A 22,300-nucleotide genomic window follows, 5' to 3' on the forward strand; every position below is an offset into this window, starting at 1 on the left:
GCTTCAAACTTGATTGTAAAAAATATGACTTCAGTAACTGAGTGGTCGAAGTGTGGAACTCATTACCGGACTCCATAGTGTCATCCCCAAACCCCCAACACCTTACCCTTAGATTATCCATGGTTGACCTATCCAGATTCCTAGGAGGTCAGTAAGGGGCGAGTACAAGTGCACTAGAGTGCCTTGCATCCCGTCCTATTGCTCTCCTATATCTCCTATAGCTTTCTTCTATTCCTATATCTCTTCTTCTATTCTTTCATTGATATGTTCTATTACTATAATTTCTTTTCTATTCTTTCTTAGATATATTTTACTATGAGTATCTCCTCTATAACCTTCATCATGCATTTTACTATGTGTGTGTGTGTGTGTGTATATATATATACTGTATGTATTAAATATTTTTAGCTGAAATTTTAAAATGAAGGGAGACTAGGATGGTACCATTTCGGCCTTGTTCTGGCCTCATCAGCTAGCCACACCCTTCCTTACTGGGATTTGATCTGGCAGCCTCTGCCTTGTAAGGCAGAGAATTAACAGTTGAGCCATCAGACCTGATCCCTCTCCAGCTCTGTACCAGGGAGGGGTATATATGTTTTTTATGTCGGATCACCCTGGTATATTGATATATCCATATCCATATCTCTATATATCTATATATCTATATATCTATATATCTATATATCTATATATCTATATATCTATCTATCTATATCTATCTATCTATCTATCTATCTATCTATCTATCTATCTATCTATCTATCTATCTATCTATCTATATATATATATATATACACACACACACACACACACACACACACACCAGGGTGATTTGACACAAAAATATGTAACCCTTCCCTGGTGCAGAGCTGAAGGGATTGGACACTGTAGCCTAGCCCTAGAGGATAATTCTCTACCTTACAAGGCAAAGGTTGCAGGTTCAAGTCCCAGTGGGTATGGCTAGCTGATGAGGCCAAAATAAGGCCGAAATAGATCTATCCTAGTCTCCCCTTAATTTTCAAATTCAGCAAAAAAACAGGTGACATATATATACCCACTAAAACTCTCATTGTGTATTGGACAAAATAAATAAAAATAAATAAATAAATACTATGGCACCTTGAATTCCGGAAAGGAAAAAGAATCAAGGTCAGTTCGCTTTGTTTCATTCAGATTCCTGCACGCAGCAGAGATTAGAGCCAATAGCTGAACTGGGGTCCTTTGAATGTAGTTAGGCCAGCAACTCCATCGATTTCTCCCATCCCAAACGATGCTCTTGTTTGCTTTAGTTCTTGCTTCAGTTACAGTTGGTATGAGTGCATCTATGTCGCGTTGTAGTAATCAAACCAAAATCTTGCAAACGACAGAAGCCTGTACTTCAGCGGTGTGTCGCTAGATGGCGCGCGCTGTATTATAAGTATATTAGAGGGGAAGAACTGAGGAATCTCCTCTTGCAGCTGACCATTCGGAGGACGGGGCGTGGAGGGCGTCTCTCCTGCCCTTCCAAGGAGTTCAGCAGCTGGAAGGTGAGTTGAGAGCAGGTCGAAGGAGACGCCGGTGCAAGGAGGGCTGTTTGGTTCCCTCCACGAGGCAGAAGCAGAGAAGAAACCAGGTTGAACCATGTCAGGTGCTGCTGCGTGTTCCTCCCCTCCCCAAACTTTGTTCCACTGGTGCTGGTCGTTATGAAAGTGGTGCCTGCAATTTTCTGCCTGTTGGGAGATTCAAAAAACCTCATATGGTCTTTCCTTGGAAACTGGGGCGTTTGATACACAAAAGTTGGGATTATATCTTGCAGATGTTTAGGGTACCAGGCATCAATTGAAGCCCCTAATCTGGTGAAGCTGCCCCACCCTCTAATATTAGAGACAAACGTTTAAGTGTACCCACTTCTCGGACATTTTTGAAGCTGAAATACAAATGGACTTTTACCAGGCATGTATATTCATAGACATATCTCTATTTGTCTCTTGTGCATATCTGTATTTTATTTATTTATTAGATTTGTATGCTGCCCCTCTCCGCAGACTCGGGGCGGCTCACAACAGTGATAAAAAAACAATATGTAGTGTATTGACAAATCTAATAATTTAAAATCTAAAATAGCAATTGTACATTTGAAAAATCTAAAAACAAGGAACCCCAATATAAAAAACATACATACAGTCACATCATGCACTAAAACTACATAGGCAGGGGGAAATGTATAATCTAGCCTCGACATTTCCTAATATATTTGAAAATAACCAACTTGGTATTGAAGAATTTTGAATTAACTGAAGTCCAGAAGAGAATTTAATGTTTGTGTGTGTATATTTGAACTTAGACCTCACTCATTTTTCCTTTGTGAAATGAATCATAATTAATAATAATAATAATAATAATAATAATAATAATAATAATAATAATAATAATTTATTGGATTTGTATGCTGCCCCTCTCCGCAGACTCGGGGCGGCTAACAACAATAATAAACACCACATGTACAATCCAATAATAAAAACAACTAAAACCTCCTATTATAAAACCAAACATACACACAAGCATACCATGCATAGTAATGGCCTAGGGGGAAGAGCTATCTCAACTCCTCCATACCTGGCGGTATAAATGAGTCTTGAGTAGTTTACGAAAGACAGGGAGGGTGGGGGCAGTTCTAATATCCGGGGGGAGTTGGTTCCAGAGGGCCGGGGCCGCCACAGAGAAGGCTCTTTCCCTGGGGCCTGCCAAACAACATTGTTTAGTCGACGGGACCCGGAGAAGGCCAACTCTGTGGGACCTTATCGGTTGCTGGGATTCGTGCGGTAGCAGGTGGTTCCGGAGGTAATCTGGTCCATTGCCATGTAGGGCTTTAAAGGTCATAACCAACACTTTGAATTGTGACCGGAAACTGATCGGCAGCCAATGCAAGCCACGGAGTGTTGAAGGTTAAAATGAATCATAATTAAAGTTAACTTAGCATTTTGGCATCTATATAGTTTTCCATTATAAAGTAATGGCAGGCATTCAAACTTGACCCTGTGAAGCAAGTAAGAATAGCTTGAATGAAAACATTATGCAAGAAGGGATCCAAACCCCCAGCCATTGCCCTCAATGTGGCAACTAACTTTAGGAAATGTGATACACAAGTGGACACACATGTGGGAGAAACCATATGCGTTTCTCAATGGTGGGAAAACTTTCAGTCAGAATTCTCACCTGATGATACACACGAGGACTCACACAGCGGAGACATATATTCATAGGCGTAGTAATCTATATTAGTCCCTATGTGCGTATCTTTATAATTTAGCCTCGACATTTCCTGATATATTTGAAAATAACCAATTTGTTATTTAAGAAGTTTGACTTAACTGACGTCCAGAAGAGAATTTAATGTTTTTGTGGATATTCAAACTGTCACTAGTCTTTTATATGTCAAAGGAATCATAATTAAGGTTAGAAGTTAATTTAGCATTTTGGCGTGTTTGCTTTTTCATTATTGTTATTAGTTATGAAGTCATATCTGACCCACCGCCACCCCATGGAAAAATTTCCTCCAGGCCTTCGTGTCCTCTACCATTTTCTGGAATCCATTGAAGCTCACACCTATTGCTTCAATGACTCCATCCTGCCACCTCATTCTCTGTTGTCCCCTTCTTCTTTTGCCCTCAATATTTCCCAGCATTGGGCTCTTCAGTGAGTCCTTCCTTCCAGTGATGAGATTCAAAGGTTTTAAAAACTGGTTCTATGGGTGTGGCTTATTTGCTTGGTGGTCATGTGACTAGGTGGGCATGGCTAGCTGGTCATGCGACCTAGTAGGCATGGCTACATGCATATGGAGTAAGAGGGCTGAAAAAAGTGAATTATAGTTGCTCCTCACCATAGTTCCCTCTAAGCTGAGCAGTGAGCAATCGCTCACTTAAAAATCATCAACTCAGAGTTTTCCAAACCTGCCCAGAAGCCGAGAGGGAAAGAGTGAGAGGGAAGGAGAGAGAGGGGAAGAGAGGAAGAGAGAGAAACAGATAGAAAAAAGAGAGGAATGAAAAGAGAAAGAAAAAGAATGGGAGTAAGGAAGAGAGAAAGAAAATCAAAATCTTGTTTGAAACTAGCTCAACTATTTAAGTGGCATTTTGATATTGATAGAGTTGCACTATTATGAGCTCACTGTTATAGACACACAGTACAGTATTTTATTTTGAAATTCTCTGAGGCAAAACAGGGTGGGTTTTTTGTTTGTTTGTTTGTTTGTTTATTTATTATTTCTGTGCCGCCCAGTCCCAAAGGGACTGCCTCTCAGACACTATACTTTTCCGCCCACACCCAAAAAAATTAGAGGGAACACTGCTCCTCGCACTTATGATTGTCCTCACATTTATATCAGATACAGCATCTTTAAGAATCGTAGCACTCATTTCACAATGATGGTGATGAGATAGGGTGCAAAATGTAAAATGTGAGAACAGTCGTAAGTGCGAGGACTATTTCAATCCTGTGAGTAGTCCTTATATTCACCCAGAATGGGCAGGTGGTCATGTGACTGGGTGGGCATGGCCAACTTGATGTCAGTCACGTCAAGGGGCTGTTCTTGCCTGGCCTCTTGTGACTGTGGGGATACTGCAATGGTCATAAGTATGAAAAGCGGTCATAGGTCACTTTTTTTCACTCCCATTGTAACTTTGAATGGTTACTAAATGAATTGTTATAAATCAGGGATTACCTGTACAAAAATACAAAAATCTGCCCTAAATAACAAATCATTAGACTAGAAATACCTACAAGCTGGAGTTAGAAATCAGGCAGGGTGCCAGAGCATCTTGGGGAATTAAAATAGTTAAAATGCAATGATAACTATTGTTCTGTCCTGCTCTCTGGTAGACACCTCCCAAAAATTCACAGGTACAAATTTCAGACACACACACATAGGTTTGAAAATTCAAAACAATGTTCTTTATAATGAAAATTCACTTAAACCAAGCCCTCTTTTGGTATAGCAAAGAGCACTGGTCTCCAAACGAACTGGTAATTTGTACAAGTCCCTTATCAGTTCTGTGATACTTATCTTGCAGCTGTGAGGCAATTCACAGTCCTTCTTCTTTCACAAAGTGAAACACACTTTGCTCTGGTTTAGTTTCAATGCGGGGAAAAATCAGCACACGAAAGGTCAAAGTCAGTAAATCATGTCCAGTCAACGAAGCGGTGGAAGTGATGTGCCAGTGCCTGGAGGCTGTTGGGGCCTGGATGGGTGTCAACAGACTCAAGCTCAACCCGGATAAGACGGAGTGGCTGTGGGTTTTGCCTCCCAAGGACAATCCCATCTGTCCGTCCATTACCCTGGGGGGGGAATTACTGACCCCCTCAGAGAGGGTCCGCAACTTGGGCGTCCTCCTCGATCCACAGCTCACATTAGAGAACCATCTTTCAGCTATGGCGAGGGGGGCGTTTGCCCAGGTCCGCCTGGTGCACCAGTTGCGGCCCTATCTGGACCGGGACTCATTGCTCACAGTCACTCATGCCCTCATCACCTCGAGGTTCGACTACTGTAATGCTCTCTACATGGGGCTACCTTTGAAAAGTGTTCGGAAACTTCAGATCGTGCAGAATGCAGCTGCAAGAGCAGTCATGGGCCTACCCAGGTATGCCCATGTTTCACCATCACTCCGCAGTCTGCATTGGCTGCCGATCAGTTTCCGGTCACAATTCAAAGTGTTGGTTATGACCTTTAAAGCCCTTCATGGCACTGGACCAGAATATCTCCGAGACCGCCTTCTGTCGCACGAATCCCAGCGACCGATTAGGTCCCACAGAGTGGGCCTCCTCCGGGTCCCGTCAACTAAACAATGTCGGTTGGCGGGCCCCAGGGGGAGAGCCTTCTCTGTGGCGGCCCCGGCCCTCCGTAAACTCCTCAAAACCCACCTTTGCCGTCAGGCATGGGGAAACTAAACATCTTCCCCTGGGCACGTTGAATTTATATATGGTATGCTTGTGTGTGTGTATGTTAGTATAGGGGTTTTTCTTAAATTTATAATATTTTAATTAATTGGATTATGTATTGGATTGTCTTTTCACTTGTTGTGAGCCGCCCCGAGTTTTCGGAGAGGGGCGGCATACAAATCCAAATAATAAATAAAATAAATAAATAAAGCAGTCACGAAACACAAGGATCAGATAATCCTCCACAATGGCCAAACCCAAAGGCTGCTATTTATAGCAGCCTCACTAATCACCACAGCCCCACCCAACCACAGGTGGCCTCATTTTCTTTGATAATAATCTCTCAGTTGTTGTTGCCTATGCATGGGTGGCTGTATCATTAACTCTTGTTCTGAATCCAAGGAGGAGCTAGATAATTGATCTCCTTCTGAGCTGTCTGCCCCACTCTCCTCCTCCCTGTCACTCATGTCTTCTTGGTCAGAGGAGCCTTCATCATCAGATTCCACCGGGGGCAAAACAGGCCTGCAGCATGTGATGTCTCGCCCACATCCACAGTCCTTGGGGCAGGAGCTGGGTCAGAGCTAACCACAACAACTATCAGCCAAAAACTCTTGCTCATAAATTTTTAATCCTTTAGCAGGGAGGTCACATTCTCCAGAAAGCCCACCCAGGAGAAGCAATCCTTAGATCTTATGTGCTGGTCTCACTCAGCACATAAGATATCCCAAAGCAGTGAGGGCAACCCGTTTTCCACTTGGGTGTCAAAAGGGTGCCCACGTCCGTTTGTGCCCACACCCATAATGCAATTGCCACCACTCCCTCATATATATGCATACAAACATCATACTGCCTCCATCCCTGCACCTGTGCAGACGCCTCATTGAAGTCCCCGGACTTCTGGTAGGGCCATTGGGTCATTTTCCTAAGTCCCCAGGGTTCAGGAAAGCTGTCTAAAACAGTGATTTTCAACCTTTTTTGAGCCGCGGCACATTTTCTTACATTTACAAAACCATGGGGCACATTGAGATGAGGGGGGGAGGCTAAAAAAAGTTTGGACAAAAAAATTATCTCTCTCTCTCTTTTCTTCCCTTTCGCTCTATTTCTCTCTCCCTCCCTCTTTCTCTCCCTTCCTCTTTTTTCTCTCTCCATCCCTCTTTCTTTCTCTCTTCCTCCTTTCCTCTTTTTTGCTCTTTCTCTCTCTCTCTCCCTCCCTACCTCCCTCTATGTCTTTCTCTCTCCCACCTTCCCTCCCTCTCTTTCTCTTTCTCTCTCTCTCTTTCTTTCTTTCTCTCTTGCTCTCTCTCTCTCTTGCTTTCTTTATCTCTTGTTCTCTTTCTCTCTCGCTTTCTTTCTCTCTCTCTCGTTCTCTTTGGCCCACCACCGTGTGCTGGCCCCCTGGCGAAGGTTTTTCTTACTTTGAATGTTCCGGGCAGGCTGGCAGGGGGATGGGGAGAGCGCACGCCAGCCCGCGCGCCCAACGTTAAAAATCACTTTCGCCAGCCTCCGGAGAGAGAGTGAGAGCGACAGAGCAAGATAGAGAGAAAGTGAGAAAGAGAGAGAGAGAGAAAGAGGGGGGGAAAGAAAGAGATAGCAAGAGAGAGAGGATGAGAGAGAGAAAGAGTGAGAGAAAGAAAACGAGAGAAAGAGAGAGAGAGAGAAAGCAAGAGAGAGAGAGAAAGAAAACAAGAGAGGGTAAGTGAGAAAAAGAGAGAGAGAGCAAGAGGGGGGAGATGGAGCAAGAGGGGGAGAGATAGAGAAAGAGAGAGAGAGAAAAAAAAAGAGAGAGAGAGAGAGAGATGAGAGAGGAAGGAAGAGAGTGAGAGAGAGGAAGAAAGCAAGATAGAGAAAGAGAGAGAAAGAAAGAAAGAGATGAGAGAGGAAGGAAGAGAGTGATAGAGAGGAAGAAAGCAAGATAGAGAAAGAGAGAGAAAGAAAGAGAGAGAGAGAGAGATATGAGAGAGGAAGGAAGAGAGTGAGAGACAGGAAGAAAGAGGAAGAAAGAGAGAGACACTTAGGCTGTATAGGGCCCCAAAATTCCTGATGGCGGCCCTGGTGGGCACTCACGCCTGTGCAATAGTGTGCAGGCATGCTCTTTTGGCACCCGAGGAAAAAAAGTTTCGCCATCACTGTCATAGGATCAACATCACTGGTATAGAGCTTTTTCACCTTGGGCTGCACAGCACATAGTTAATCTGATTTCTGTGTTGACTGTCTTGTGATGTCTAGGTGTATAGTTGTCTCTTAGGTTGTTGGAAAGAGTGTTTTCTATGACCTCATTATTTTCATTACAATGCATGTTTTTTCTTGCTTGCTGTTTTCAGATCTTCTGCAGCCATTTTATAAATATTTTATGTCAATCTAACATTTTATGTCAATCTTGTAGACTGAAAAATGGCTAGGAAGAGAATTCCGGACAAGTGAGAATCCCAAGCAGCATTAAAAAGGAAAGCAAATCCAGCCAGCAGTGAAAGTGTTTTTCGCCGCCTCCAGGAAACTACGGAATATTTTTTCTTCTGCAGGAAGGTGACAGACAAAAGAAAGAATATGAAGAGAGTTTTGAATTGGAAGAAAAAATGAATGTGTAGAACTCGAGGAAACACTCCAGAAAAAGTTCAAAGAGGATTGTCTCCAAATTCAGAAAAAGGAGATGTAATCTGGGATTCAGGATTGACTGCAAGCAGGATCCAAGAAAGGATCTAAAATATTTTTCATCTTGAGAATCCAAAAATATCCTTGGTGGAAAAATACAATATGCATATTGTAGGGAAAGGCAGATTGCAGGGCACAGCCAACAACGCATAAAAGTACACAATTAGGTAACTGCCCATTTCCTAGCTTTAGGAAGTGTGATGCACAAGAGGACTGAAATGGGGGAGAAAGCATACGAGTGTCCAGACTGTGGCAAACGTTTCAGTCATAACTCCAGTCTGGTGAGACACCAAAGGACTCACACAGGAGAAAGACCATATGAGTGTCCAGATTGTGGGAAGAGTTTCGTTCAGAATTCTCACCTTGTGCTACATCAGACGTGTCACACAGGAGAAAGACCATATGAATGTCCAGACTGTGGCAAAAGTTTCAGTCATAACTCCAGTCTGGTGAGACACCAAAGGACTCACACAGGAGAAAGACCTTATAAGTGTTCAGTGTGTGGAAAAAGTTTCATTCAGGATTCCCACCTAGTGGCGCATAGGAAGACTCACACAGGGGAGAAACCATATAAGTGTCCTGATTGTGGAAAATGTTTCAGTCTGAATTCCGACCTGGTGAGACATCAGAGGACTCATACTGAGAAGAAACCATATGAATGCCCAAGATGTGGGAAATGTTTCACTAGGAATTCCTATCTGGTGATACACCAAAGGACTCACACAGGAGAAAGACCTTATAAGTGTTCACTGTGTGGAAAAGGTTTCATTACTGGTTCCCACCTAGTGGCGCATAGGAAGACTCACACAGGGGAGAAACCATATAAGTGTCCTGATTGTGGAAAATGTTTCAGTCTGAATTCCGACCTGGTGAGACATCAGAGGACTCATACTGGGGAGAAACCATATGAATGTCCAAGATGTGGGAAATGTTTCACTAGGAATTCCAATCTGGTGACACACCAAAGGACTCACACAGGAGAAAGACCATATGAGTGTCCAGATTGTGGGAAGAGTTTCGTTCAGAATTCTCACCTTGTGCTACATCAGACGTGTCACACAGGAGAAAGACCATATGAATGTCCAAGATGTGGGAAATGTTTCACTAGGAATTCCAATCTGGTGATACACCAAAGGACTCACAAAGGAGAAAGACCATATGAGTGTCCGGATTGTGGGAAGAGTTTTGTTCAGAATTCTCACCTTGTGCTACATCAGATGTGTCACACAGGAGAAAGACCATATCAGTGTCCAGACTGTGGCAAAGGTTTCAGTCGTAACTCCAGTCTGAGGAGACACCAAAGGACTCACGCAGGAGAAAGACCATATGAGTCTCCAGATTGTGGGAAGAGTTTCGTTCAGAATTCGCACCTTGTGCTACACCAGATGAGTCACACAGGAGAAAGACCATATGAATGTCCAGACTGTGGCAAAAGTTACATTCACAAATCTAACCTGGTAATACATCAGAGAACTCACACAGGAGAAAGACCTTATAAGTGTCCAGACTGTGGCAAAAGTTTCATTAAGGGTTCCCACCTAGTGGTGCATAAGAAGACTCACACAGGGGAGAAACCATACAAGTGTCTTGATTGTGGAAAATGTTTCAGTCTGAGTAATCACCTGGTGAGACATCAGAGGACTCATACTGGGGAGAAACCATATGAATGTCCAAGATGTGGGAAATGTTTCACTAGTAATTCCAATCTGGTGATACACCAAAGGACTCACACAGGAGAAAGACCATGAGTGTCCAGATTGTGGGGAAAGTTTCATTCAGAATTCTCAACTTGTGCAACCCCAGAGGAGTCACACAGCAGAGAAACCATTTAAGTGTCCAGACTGGCAAAAATGTCAGTCATATTTCCAGTCTGGTTGTATACGAAAGATCTCATACTGGGGAGAAACCGTATGAGTGTCCTGGTTGTGGGAAATATTTCAGTTCTAGGACTAAACCTATCAATCATGTAGGTTTACACATAGGTGGGAAACCTTTCAAGTCCCCAGAGTGTGGAGGGGGCTTCCCGCTAACTTCCTATCTTGTTATAAGAAAATTCACATGAACCAGAAGATAAAGAGTAAATAGAAAGTTTGAATTTCTTTTCTGATCTGCCTTTGCAAGTTCACCTGAGAAAATAAGTATGTAATTTTGTTCGGATTCTGTTTTGCCAAACATGTCTCAGTATTAGGCATGAAGTGGGATAGAAAAGAAATGAAAATAGATAATGTCAGCTTGATCAAGGTTAACTACTTGTTTGTTGCTTTCAAGAAAAAGTAGTAGATATCTCTTTTTCCTAAATATCCACTGATATTTATAGTGATAAAAGAGGAAAAGATATCTAAAATGAATGGGTTGACGCCCGTACAGGGTTTGAGATACATAATGATAAAGAAAGAATCAAAAATGGAAATAGGGAGAAAAGATCAAGAGAAATTAAAGTGAGATATATACAAATAATATATACCCAGAAGGAGAAAGAGAGCTTGGGGAAAGAGAATCTGTTGGTATAAAAGTAAAAGAAAGAAAGAAAGAAAGAAAGAAAGAAAGAAAGAAAGAAAGAAAGAAAGAGAAGAAGATAAGGAAATGGGGATGGAGGAAATATGTTTATAAAAAGGAAATGGTTGGGAAACTAAAAGGAAATGGATGATGGTGTTGAAATGTTATAGAAATGTGTTTCCTTTCTTGATATATATATTGGTAATCAGTAATTACTTTGTTAAGAGTTTCTGGCTCTGTTTATATAGGTTAATATTGCAAATTAGATGGATGTATAGATAATGCAGTTACATTAACTTCTTGATTTAATATAACTAAAGACTTATATTGATGTAGAAAACAAAGAGAGTGGATCAGATGATAACAATTTAAAGTTTTTTATGATAGTTAATTTTTTTTATATAAGATCTGTTTACACGGAAAGTTTGGAAAATGTATTACGTTAAGATCTGAATATTTAATTGATTTGAAATAATATAGAAAGGATTTTGATGATTAATATGAAGAGTTGAAATGAATAATTAATATGTGCATGAGATGTTAAGATAAATTATATAATTGAAGTGTTGATTCATATGGGGCATTTAGTTATGATAAAATAGAGGACAAAAAAACAAATGATTGGTAAAGAAATTAAGGAAGGAGAGGAAGCATTATGGAAAAATAACTATTTTGGGAAGTTAAGATAATAGTGGTTTAGTTTGGAGTTAAAATTTGGAATTAATTGATGGAAATCCCAGAAAACAAAATTACACTTTTTTTTCTTTTTCTTTTTATTGGAGAGGGAGTACTATTTTGACAACATATACCTAAAACAAAGTCTTATATAGAGAGACATAATATAATAATAAAATTTTTCAGAAAAAGCAGTGTTAGTTCAAAATTTGGGAAGATATGATCAGTCTGTTTAATACATGACGGGCTAGGATAAAGAGCACTCAGAGAAAGGTACAGAGGTTGATAGAGGAAGTAGGAGGAAGGAGAAGAGAAGGAGTAGAGAGAGGTAGAGGGGAGTGAAGGAGGAAGAGAATAGGAGGAGATAGAGAAAGAGGGAGGGGAGTATAATGGAAAGAAGCAGAACAGACAGATGACTGTCGATATAAGCACAGAATAAGTTAATGATTTTTGAATGACTGACCAAAATGTATAATTATATATTTTATTGTAATATATTAAGGTATACAGTATATGTTTACATTTATACATGAAGTCATGGAGGAAAAAATAAAATATTTTTTTTTTGGGAAAAACAACAACAGTGCACATATTTTTCCAGTAGCTCTATTACAGATGTTTATACCAGACTTGTCTTTCCAGTAGTGTATAAAATCTCAGGGCACACTGGACAGTTCTACAGTTCCTTCCTGCTTTCCTATAGTAGCCAGGTTAATACATATTGTGCAGGGAGTCCTCAACTTATGACCACAATTGAGCCCAAAAATTATCTTGAGAAGTGAGAAATTTGTTTATGTGAGTTTTGTACCACCTTTCGACTTTTCTTGCCTTATTTGGTAAGTGAATCACTACGGAGAGGGGCGGCATACAAATCGAATAAGTAAGTAAGTAAGTAAGTAAGTAAGTAAGTAAGTAAGTAAGTAAGTAAGTAAGTAAGTAAGTAAGTTGTTAAATTGGGGAACAGATTGTTAAACCTGGTTTTTCCTTTGACTTTGGATGTCAGTAATTTGCAAATTGTGATCACATGGCCCCAAGATACTACAACCATCATAAAGGTGAGATCGTTGTCAAGCATCTGCATGTAAATCACATGACCATGTAGTAGTCATAATTGTGAAAAATGGTCATAAGTCACTTTTTATAGTGTTAACTGTTGTAATGTTGAATGGTCACAGCAAACACAGCCTCATGGGGTAAATCACAGAACACCGAATAAAACCCACAGAAGAAAAAGGCGGGAAAACAGGGAAACTTCCCCTCCACACTCAAAGCAACCAATTGCAGGCCCTTATGCAGGAGCCACCAATCAACAACAACTCTGTATTCTGGCCCACTGTACAACCCCAGCTACTACATATAATTGTCCTTGGTTTTTTAGTATAATTACTATAATTAACTTCAATGCTTGTACCTTTTAGCTGAATACAAGTCACATTCATTATGCTGGTCTTTCACTGTAATAAAAATGTTAAATCTTAATCAAATTAATTGACATCAGAGTGTATTCTCTCTCTTTTTAGTAACACTACTGGAGAGACTTTATAAACTGCCCAACTCCTTCTGGATTTTATTATGCTTAGGCTCTGAAAATATTTTAAATACTGTATTTTTCGGAGTATAAGATTGGGGAAGAAAACAAGAAAAAAATCTGCCATCTATAATAATAATAATAATAATAATAATAATAATAATTATTATTATTATTATTATTATTATTATTATTTATTGGATTTGTATGCTGCCCCTCTCCGCAGACTCGGGGCAGCTAACAACAACAATAAACACAACATGTACAATCCAATAATAAAAAACAACTAAAAACCCCTATTATAAAACCAAACATACACACAAACATACCATGCATCACTTGTAATGGCCTAGGGGGGAAGGAATATCTCAACTCCCCCATGCCTGGCGGTATAAATGAGTCTTGAGTAGTTTACGAAAGACAGGGAGGGTGGGGGCAGTTCTAATTTCCTGGGGGAGTTGGTTCCAGAGGGCCGGGGCCGTCACAAAGAAGGCTCTTCCCCTGGGGCCCGCCAAATGACATTGTTTAGTCGACGGGACCCGGAGAAGGCCAACTCTGTGGGACCTTATCGGTTGCTGCGATTCGTGCGGTAGCAGGCTGTTCCAGAGGTAATCTGGTCCAATGCCATGTCTGGTATTCATTTGTTGCTTCTGCACCCCATTTGCCATTGCAGTCCATTTGCTGCAGACTGTTTGCCAAAGCCCAGGGGTGGGCTTCTGCCCGGACGGGGTGGGGGAACGTAGTGGGGTAGCGAAAATGGATCCCCACCCCAGAACACCCAATTTGCACTGAAAGATATTGAAACAAAATGCATAAACCACGTCCACAGTGGTAGTGAAAATTTTGGTAGCCCATCACTGCTGAGATGGCAATTGACAGGCCAAACTTATGTCCCTAAAGAGAGACAAGCAGATAAGAGACATTTAAATGAACCTCCTTCCTGGTGCAGAATGCTTTATGCTATGAAATAATATGGCACCTTGAGTTCTGCAAGGAAAAAAGAAACAAGGTAAATTGTGGTTGTTTCATACAGATTCCTGCTTGCAACAGAGATTAGTGCCAATAGCTGAACTTATGAATATAGTAAGGCCAGCACCTCCATCGTCTCCCCCCACCTCAAACGATATTTACCCTTGGTTTAGTTCTTGCTTCAGTTGCAGTTGGGATGAATGCATCTATCTGGCGCATAATATTCAAACAAAAATCTTGCACATGACAAAAGCCTGTAATTCAGCCGTATGTCGCTAGATGGCTCTATTAAATGGGTAACACCCGGCGACTAGAAACCGTGTCAGTACAATAGAGCGGCCATCGATAGTGGCTGAGTACCCAATATCCAACGGGAGGGAGAGCGACGGAGCCTGAAGGGGTTGAAACAATAGAGCACTGGATTCCTAGAATGGATGTGGAAGAGAGGGGAAGAACTAAGGAATCTCCTCTTCCGGGTGACCCATCGGAAGACGGTGGCTTGGAGGGCGCCTCTCCTGCTCTTCCCAAGACTTCAGCAGCTGGAAGGTGAGTTGATCGGAGGAGAAGGCGGTGCAAGGAGGGCTGTTTGGTTCCCTCCACGAGGCAGAAGCAGAGAAGAAACCAGGCTGAACCATGTCGGGTGCTGCTGCACGTTCCTCCCTTCCCCAAACTTTGTTCCAGTGGTGCTGGTCGTTATGAAAGTGGTGCCTGCAATTTTCTGCCTGTCGGGAGATTAAAAAAAAACTCATATGGTCTTTCCTTGGAATCTGGGGGGTTTGATACACAAAAGCATGGATTATATCTTGCAGATCCTTAGGGTACCATGCATCTATTGAAGCCCCTCATCTGGTGAAGCTGCCCCACTCTCTAATATTAGAGACAAACGCTTGTGTATCCAATTCTCAGACATTTTTGAAGCTGAAATACACATGGACTTTACCAGGCATATATTCCTAGGCGTATATCCATTTGTCTCTTGTGTATATTTGTATCATCTAGCCACGACATTTCCTGATATATTTGAAAATAAACCAACTTGGTGTTGAAAAATTTTGATTTAACTAAAGAGAAGAAGTGAATTTAATGTTTCTGGGTATATCTGAATTTAGATGTCACTAATTTCTCATTTGCAAAATGAATCATAATTAAAGTTAACTTAGCATTTTAGCATCTATATATTTTTCCATTATAAAGTAATGGCAAGCATTCAAACTTGAGCCTGTGGAACAAGTAAGAATAGCTTGAATGAAAACACTATCCAAGAAGGGATCCAAAGTAATCTGTATTAGTCCCTATGTACTTATCTGTATAATTTAGCCTTGACATTTTCTGATATATTTGAAAATAACCAATTTGTTATTTAAGAATTTTGACTTAACTGAAGTCCGGAAGAGAATGTAATGTTTTTGTGGATATTCAAACTATAGTCTTTTATATGTCAAATTAATTATAATTAAGGTTAGAAGTTAATTCATAATTTTGCCCTGTTTGCTTTTCATTATTGTTGTTAGTCCACAACTTTACTGCAGGCCTTCGTGTCCTCTACCATCCTGCGGAGTCCAGTTAAGCTCATGCCTGCTGCTTCAGTGACTCCATCCAGCCACCTCATTCTCTGTTGCCTCTTTCTTCTTTTGCCCTCAATCGTTCCCATCATTAGGCTTTTCTCCAGTAAGTCCTTCCTTCCAGTGGTGCGATTCAAATTTTTTAACAACTGGTTCTGTGGGTGTGGCTTATTTGGGGCGTGGCTTGGTCATGTGATGTGGGTGTAAGTAACTGGTCATGTGACTGGATGGGCATGGCTACGTGCATAGGGACTACTTAAAGGGCTGAAAAAAGTCCTTGCATTTACGACAGGGTCTCTGCACTTACGAGAGTCTTCACATTTCTGCCCATTGCACATTCTTAATAACTGTTTCATGCATTTCACAACTGCGGTTCTTCTCCTTACCACGGTGACAAGATAGGGCACAAAATGTAAAATGTGAGGACAGTCATAAGTGTGAGGACCCATCAAAAATAACTTTACTCCTCTTAGTAGTCCAGGCATGTCCAAGTGGTCATATGACTGGGTGGGTGTGTCCAATTTCATATCAGTCATGTAGAGGGGCACTTATCACCTGGCCTGTCATGACTGTGCCGATGCTGCAATGGTCCTGTGTGAAAAATGGTCATAATTCACCTTTTCTGTGCCATTGTAGTTTTGAATGGTCACTAAATGAGCTGCTGTAAATCAGGGATTATGTGTACAAAAATAGAAAAAAAAATTGCTTGCAAAAAGGTGCTCTAAAAATAACCAATTATTAGATTAGCAATACCTGAAAACTGGAGTTACAAATTAGGCAAGATGCTAGAGCACCTTGAGGAATTAAAATGGTTAAAATTCAATGATAACTATCATCAGCCAACTCTTGCTCGTAAAGTTAAACCCTGTAGCAGAAAGCACACACCTAGGAGAAGCAATTTTATTTTATTTATTTTATTTATTTGTCAAACAATTATAGGGTGATAGTTTGTACAAATTAAACATTAGATAAGTAATGATAAAAAGTAACAAAAGAAGACAATAGGACAGGGACGGTAGGCACAATGGTGCGCTTATGCACACCCCTTACAGACCTCTTAGAAAGGGGGAGAGGTCAATTGTACATAGTCTAAGGTTAAAGATTTTGGGGTTAGGAGTAGAAACCACAGAATCAGGTAGTGCATTCCAGGCCTTGATTAATCTGGTGCTGAAGTCGTATTTTTTGCAGTCAAGTTTGGAGCGGTTGACATTTAGTTTAAATCGATTTTGTGCCCGTGTGTTGTTGCGGTTGAAGGTGAAGTAGTCGTTAACAGGTAGGACATTTTGGTATATGATTTTATGAACTATAATTAAGTCGGGAAGGAGTTGTAAGTTGTCTAAATCAAGAATTTCAAGTCTGGCGGAGTAAGGTATTTTGTTATGAGAAGAGGAATGAAGGACTCTTCTTGTGAAATATTTCTGGACTCTCTCAATTGTGTTGATGTCAGATATGCAATGTGGGTTCCATACAGGCAAGCTGTATTCTAGGATTGGTCTGACAAATGTTTTGTAAGCTCTTGCTAGCAGTTCAAAATTACCAGAGAAGCTGCTGCGAAGGATTAGGTTAACAACTCTTAAAGCCTTTTTGGCAATGTTGTTGCAGTGGGCTCTAGGACTTAGGTCATTGGATATGAGTACTCCAAGGTCCTTGACAGATTGAGGGTTATCAATAAGTTCAATTCCTCCAAGTTTATATTTAGTATTCTGATTCTTTTTACCAATGTATAAGACAGAACATTTAGTGATGGAGATTTGAAGTTGCCAGGTTTTAGACCATTCTGCTATGTGGTCAAGGTCTTTTTGAAGGGTAGCAGCATTGTCAGTGGTATTAAATAGTTTGACATCTGCAAAGAGAACACAATTGCTAGTGATGCAATCGCAAAGATCATTTATGTATAGTATGAATAGTGTGGGTCCAAAAACACTACCTTGCGAGACAAGATTTAAGGAGACATCACATGCTCCCCAAGAAGGCAGTAAAAAAATAAGTGCCAAGCTTGCATCCTGCCTCTTGGAAGTATACCCCAAAAGGACAGTCCCAATAACCACTAAAGCAGTGAAGTAAGACCCCCTCCCCAGGTAGAAAAAGCAGTCGAGACTAGAATGAAGAAAAGGACAAACACAGTAGCTGTTGCTTGTTAAAAGTACCAGTAAAGAGAAAAAAACTCCGGTGGTCAATAAATCAAAGTCAGGGGTCAGCAACATGTGGCTCTTTCATCCGTCTGCTGTGGCTCCGTCACTCAAAATATGCATCACAACAGCCAATGCCCGATACTCGCTGTCACACAATTTATTGAGCTTTTTGACTGTAGTAGGCCAACAAAGGATAAATTTAAAAAAGAAACATTTCAGAAGAAAAAAAGAATGGTTAATTCAACTACATATGCTAGTTTTTTGGCCACTCAGAAAATAGTCAGGCACGGGAAGGGTGTTTGTGGCTCCCAGTGTTTTTTTTGTCACCTCTACTGTATATTCAACAGGGATATAATTTAGTTTATACTTGAGTTGTCTCGTGTTTTCTCCTTTTTTCTTCAATTTAAGCCTAAATTTTGCCAAGAGAAGTTTATGATCTGAGTCACAGCAGCTCCTGCTATTACTTTTTTTACTACTGTATAGAGCTTCTCCATCTTTAGCTGCAGAGCACATAGTCAATCGGATTTCTGTGTTTACCATCTGGTGATGTCCATCTGTAGAATCATTTCTTGGGTTGTTAGAAAAGAGTGTTTGCTATGACCTCATTGTTTTAATTACAATGCATGTTTTTTTCTTTCTTGCTGTTTTCACATCTTCTGCAGAAATTTTATAAATATTTTTTGTCAATCTAATGTTTTATGTCAATCTTGTAGACCGAAGAGATGCTGTGAAGAGAATTCCAGACATGTGAGAACCCAAAGCAGCATTAAAAGGAAAGTATATCCAGCCAGCAGTGAAAGTGGTTTTCATCACCCCCAGCAAACTACAAAAGACTTCTCCTTCTGCAGGCAGGTGACAGACAAAAGAGAGAATATGAAGAGTTTTGAGTTGGAAAAAAATGAATATGTAGAACTCAAGGAAACACTGCAGAAAAAGATCAAAGCAGATTGCGTTCAAGTTCAGAAAAAGGAGACGTAATCTGTAAATCAGTGCAGGAGGAAGTGGTCATTTGATAGTCACATAGGATAGGCAGGCATTCAAACTTCACCCTATGAATCAAGTAAGAATAGCTTGAATGAAAGCAGCATCCAAGAAGGGAACCAAAATATTTTTCATCTTGAGAATCAAAAAACATCCTTGGTGGAAAAATCCCACAATATGCCTATTGTAGGGAAAAGCAGATTGCAGAGCAACGCCGATAATGAATGAGAGAACACAATGAAGTAAAGGCCACTCATTGTCCATTTCCTAGATTTAGGAAGTGTGATACAAAAGAGGACTCATGGGGGAGAAACCATATGAGTGTCCAGACAGTGGCAAAGGTTTCAACCATAATTCCAGTCTGCTGAAACACCAGAGGAGGCATACAGGAGTGAAACTGTATGAATGCCCAGATTGTGGGAAAAGTTTTATTCACAATTCTTACCTGATAATACATCAGAGATCACACACAGGAGAAAGACCATATGAGTGTTCAGAGTGTGGAAAAAGTTTCATTCAGAATTCCCACCTAGTGGTACATAAGAGGACTCACACAGGGGAGAAACCGTGTGAGTGTCCTGATTGTGGGAAAGGTTTTAGTCGGAATTATTCACTGTTATTACATCAGAGCACTCATACTGGGGAAAAACCATATGGGTGTCCAGATTGTGGAAAATGTTTCACTCGGAATGCTGACCTGGTGATACACCATAGGACTCATACCGGGGAGAAACCTTATGATTGTCTGGATTGTGGGAAAAGTTTCAGTCGCAGTTCCCACCTTGTGCTACACCAGAGGACCCACACTGGGGAGAAACCATATGAGTGTCCTGATTGTGGGAAACGTTTCAGTCAGAATTCCCAACTTGTGCGACACCAGAAGAGTCACACTGGGGAGAAACCATACGAGTGTCCTGATTGTGGCCAAAGTTTCCGACATAATTCCAGTCTGGTGAAACACCAGAGGATGCATACAGGAGAGAAACCATACGAATGCCCAGATTGTGCGAAAAGTTTCATTCACAATTCTGATCTGGTATTACATCAGAGAACACACACAGGAGAGAAACCATACGAGTATTCAGAGTGTGGAAACAGTTTCTTTCAGAATTACCACCTACTGCTGCATAAGAAAACTCACACTGGAGAGAAATTGTTTGAGTGCCCTGATTGTGGGAAAAGTTTCAGTCGGAATTATGCGCTGGTATTACATCAGAGCACTCACAGTGGGAAGAAACCATATGAGTGTCCAGATTGTGGGAAATGTTTCATTCGGGATGCTGACCTTGTGAGACATCAAAGGACTCATACTGGGGAGAAACCTTTTTATTGTCTGGATTGTGGGAAAGGTTTTAGTCGGAATTATACATTGGTTTTACACCAGAGAACTCACACTGGAGAGAAACCATATGAGTGCCCTGATTGTGGGAAAAGTTTCAGTCGGAATTATGCGCTAATATTACACCAGAGCACTCATACTGGGGAGAAACCATATGAGTGTCCAGATTGTGGGAAATGTTTCATTCGGAATGCCGACATTGTGAGACATCAAAGGACTCATACTGGGGAGAAACCTTATGATTGTCCGGATTGTGGGAAAGGTTTTAGTCGGAATTATACATTGGTTTTACACCAGAGAACTCACACTGGAGAGAAACCATATGAGTGCGCTGATTGTGGAAAAGGTTTTAGTTCAAATAGCAACCTGAGAAAACATCAGAGGACTCACACAGGAAAGAAACCATAATAGTGTCCATGCAGGAGCGCACCTACTAGGTCCGAGCGTTGTGAAAGAGAGAGAGAGAGAGGTTTTGCACCAAATTTTTAATCAAGAAGCTCCCCCCCCCCGGTCAATGGTATCCCTCTTTACTTACTAGCAATATTAAAATCTGGTCACCTTACGTATGGAGAAAGAGGAGGGAGGGGAGAAGAGGAAGGAAGGGTGAAGAAGAAAGAGCGAGAGGGAGGGAAGGAGGGAGGGAGAGAGATAAAGAAAAAGGGAGGGAAATAGAGAAATAGAGGAAAAGGGAGGGTGGAAGAGAAAGAGAGAAAAGAGAGGAAGGCAGAGAAAAAGAAAGAAAGGGAGAGAGAGAGAGAGAGAAAGGGAGGGAGGGAGGAAGAAAGCAAAAAAGAGGAAGGAAGGAAGAGATAAAGAGGAAGGAAGGAAGAGAGAAAGCGAATGAGAAATATTTTTTTGCAAAACATTTTTGCTAAACTTTTTACACACACACACACACACACCGCTCAATGGTATCCCTCTTTACCAATCTTAAAATCTGGTCACTTTACATTTGGAGCAAGTTAGACCAATGGGGGGGGGGGAAACCTGCAAAGACTAAGGGCTTGGAAAATATTCTTCTCAGAGAGTAACAAAGAAAGAGCTTGGGAACATTTTTCTTCTGGTATACAGAGCTTGGGAACATTAATAGCACCTGGTTAGGACCGGAAAGAAACATCTGGACCAAGTAAAGCAATAACACCTCCCCCCATTACAAAGACAGGGTTTGGAGAACATTCTTGGCAGAGAGTAACAATGAAAGAGCTTGCAAGCCGGTAAAAGCTGGGGACATTGTTAGCATCTGGTTAGGGTTGGAAAGAAACATTTGGAGCCAATAGAGAATGAAAAGAAAAATCAAAGACAGGGTTTGGAAAACATTCTTCGCAGTGAGTAACAATGAAAGAGCTTACAAGCCGGTAAGAGCCGGAAACATCGTTAGTACCTGGTTAAGGCTAGAAGGAAACTTACTCAGAGCAAGTTAGAACAACGAAAAAAAGCCCAAACCCTGCAAAGACTTAGGGCTTGTAAAACATTCTTCACAGGGAGAAACAATGAAAGAGCCTACAAGGTAAGAACTGGGAAGATTGTTAGCAGCTAGTTAGGGCTGGGGGGGAAAAGCTACATTCAGAGTATAAGCCGAACCCTAATTATCAGCCTCTTTTAGGGAGGAAAAAGGTGCAAAAAAATACAGTATACAGTGGTACCTCATCATACGAACTTAATTGGTACCAGGAGGAGGTTTGTAAGGTGAAAAGTTCGTAAGATGAATCAATGTTTCCCATAGGAATCAATGTAAAAGCAAATAATGCGTGCAAATCCTTCAGGAAAATCCCAAACTTTAGAAGGGAGGCGAACAGAGGGCAGGGAGGAGCAGCTAAAGGGGGCGGGTGGAAGAAGCAAGGCTAGGATAAAGGGTGAGTGGGAAGGAAGAAAGGCAAGGGGGGCGCCCCTCCCTTTTCTTTCTTCAAAAGACACCGTTTCAGTGCCTTTGCAAGCATGCAAAATCTTTACTCCTCCAAGCTTCCCCTCCCTTTTCTTTCTTAAAAAGGCACCGTTTCAGTGCCTTTGCAAGCATGCAAAATCTTTACTCCTCCAAGTCCCCCCCCCTGACCTCATCAGC

General features: G+C 41.2%; 2 protein-coding genes across 2 annotated transcripts; both read left to right on the forward strand.

Annotated features, from left to right (window-relative positions):
• The first annotated feature begins 1,444 nt into the window (after nt 1–1,444).
• On the forward strand, nt 1,445–11,172 carry LOC139163113 (zinc finger protein 420-like). Its single transcript, XM_070744068.1, has 2 exons — nt 1,445–1,526; nt 8,294–11,172. Exon 2 carries the CDS (start codon nt 8,760–8,762, stop codon nt 10,305–10,307), a length of 1,548 nt encoding a protein of 515 aa, XP_070600169.1. The 5' UTR covers nt 1,445–1,526; nt 8,294–8,759; the 3' UTR covers nt 10,308–11,172.
• A 3,541-nt stretch (nt 11,173–14,713) lies between these two features.
• LOC139163116 (zinc finger protein 420-like) lies at nt 14,714–22,300 on the forward strand. Its single transcript, XM_070744077.1, has 2 exons — nt 14,714–14,773; nt 18,635–22,300. Exon 2 carries the CDS (start codon nt 19,204–19,206, stop codon nt 20,647–20,649), a length of 1,446 nt encoding a protein of 481 aa, XP_070600178.1. The 5' UTR covers nt 14,714–14,773; nt 18,635–19,203; the 3' UTR covers nt 20,650–22,300.

This window comes from Erythrolamprus reginae, chromosome 2, assembly GCF_031021105.1.
Source record: "Erythrolamprus reginae isolate rEryReg1 chromosome 2, rEryReg1.hap1, whole genome shotgun sequence".
Lineage (NCBI taxonomy): Eukaryota > Metazoa > Chordata > Lepidosauria > Squamata > Dipsadidae > Erythrolamprus > Erythrolamprus reginae.

Excerpts from the sequence above, each read along its gene's own strand:
- LOC139163113 (XM_070744068.1), top strand. The coding sequence starts at position 8,760 with ATGCACAAGAGGACTGAAATGGGGGAGAAAGCATACGAGTGTCCAGAC.
- LOC139163116 (XM_070744077.1), top strand. The coding sequence starts at position 19,204 with ATGGGGGAGAAACCATATGAGTGTCCAGACAGTGGCAAAGGTTTCAAC.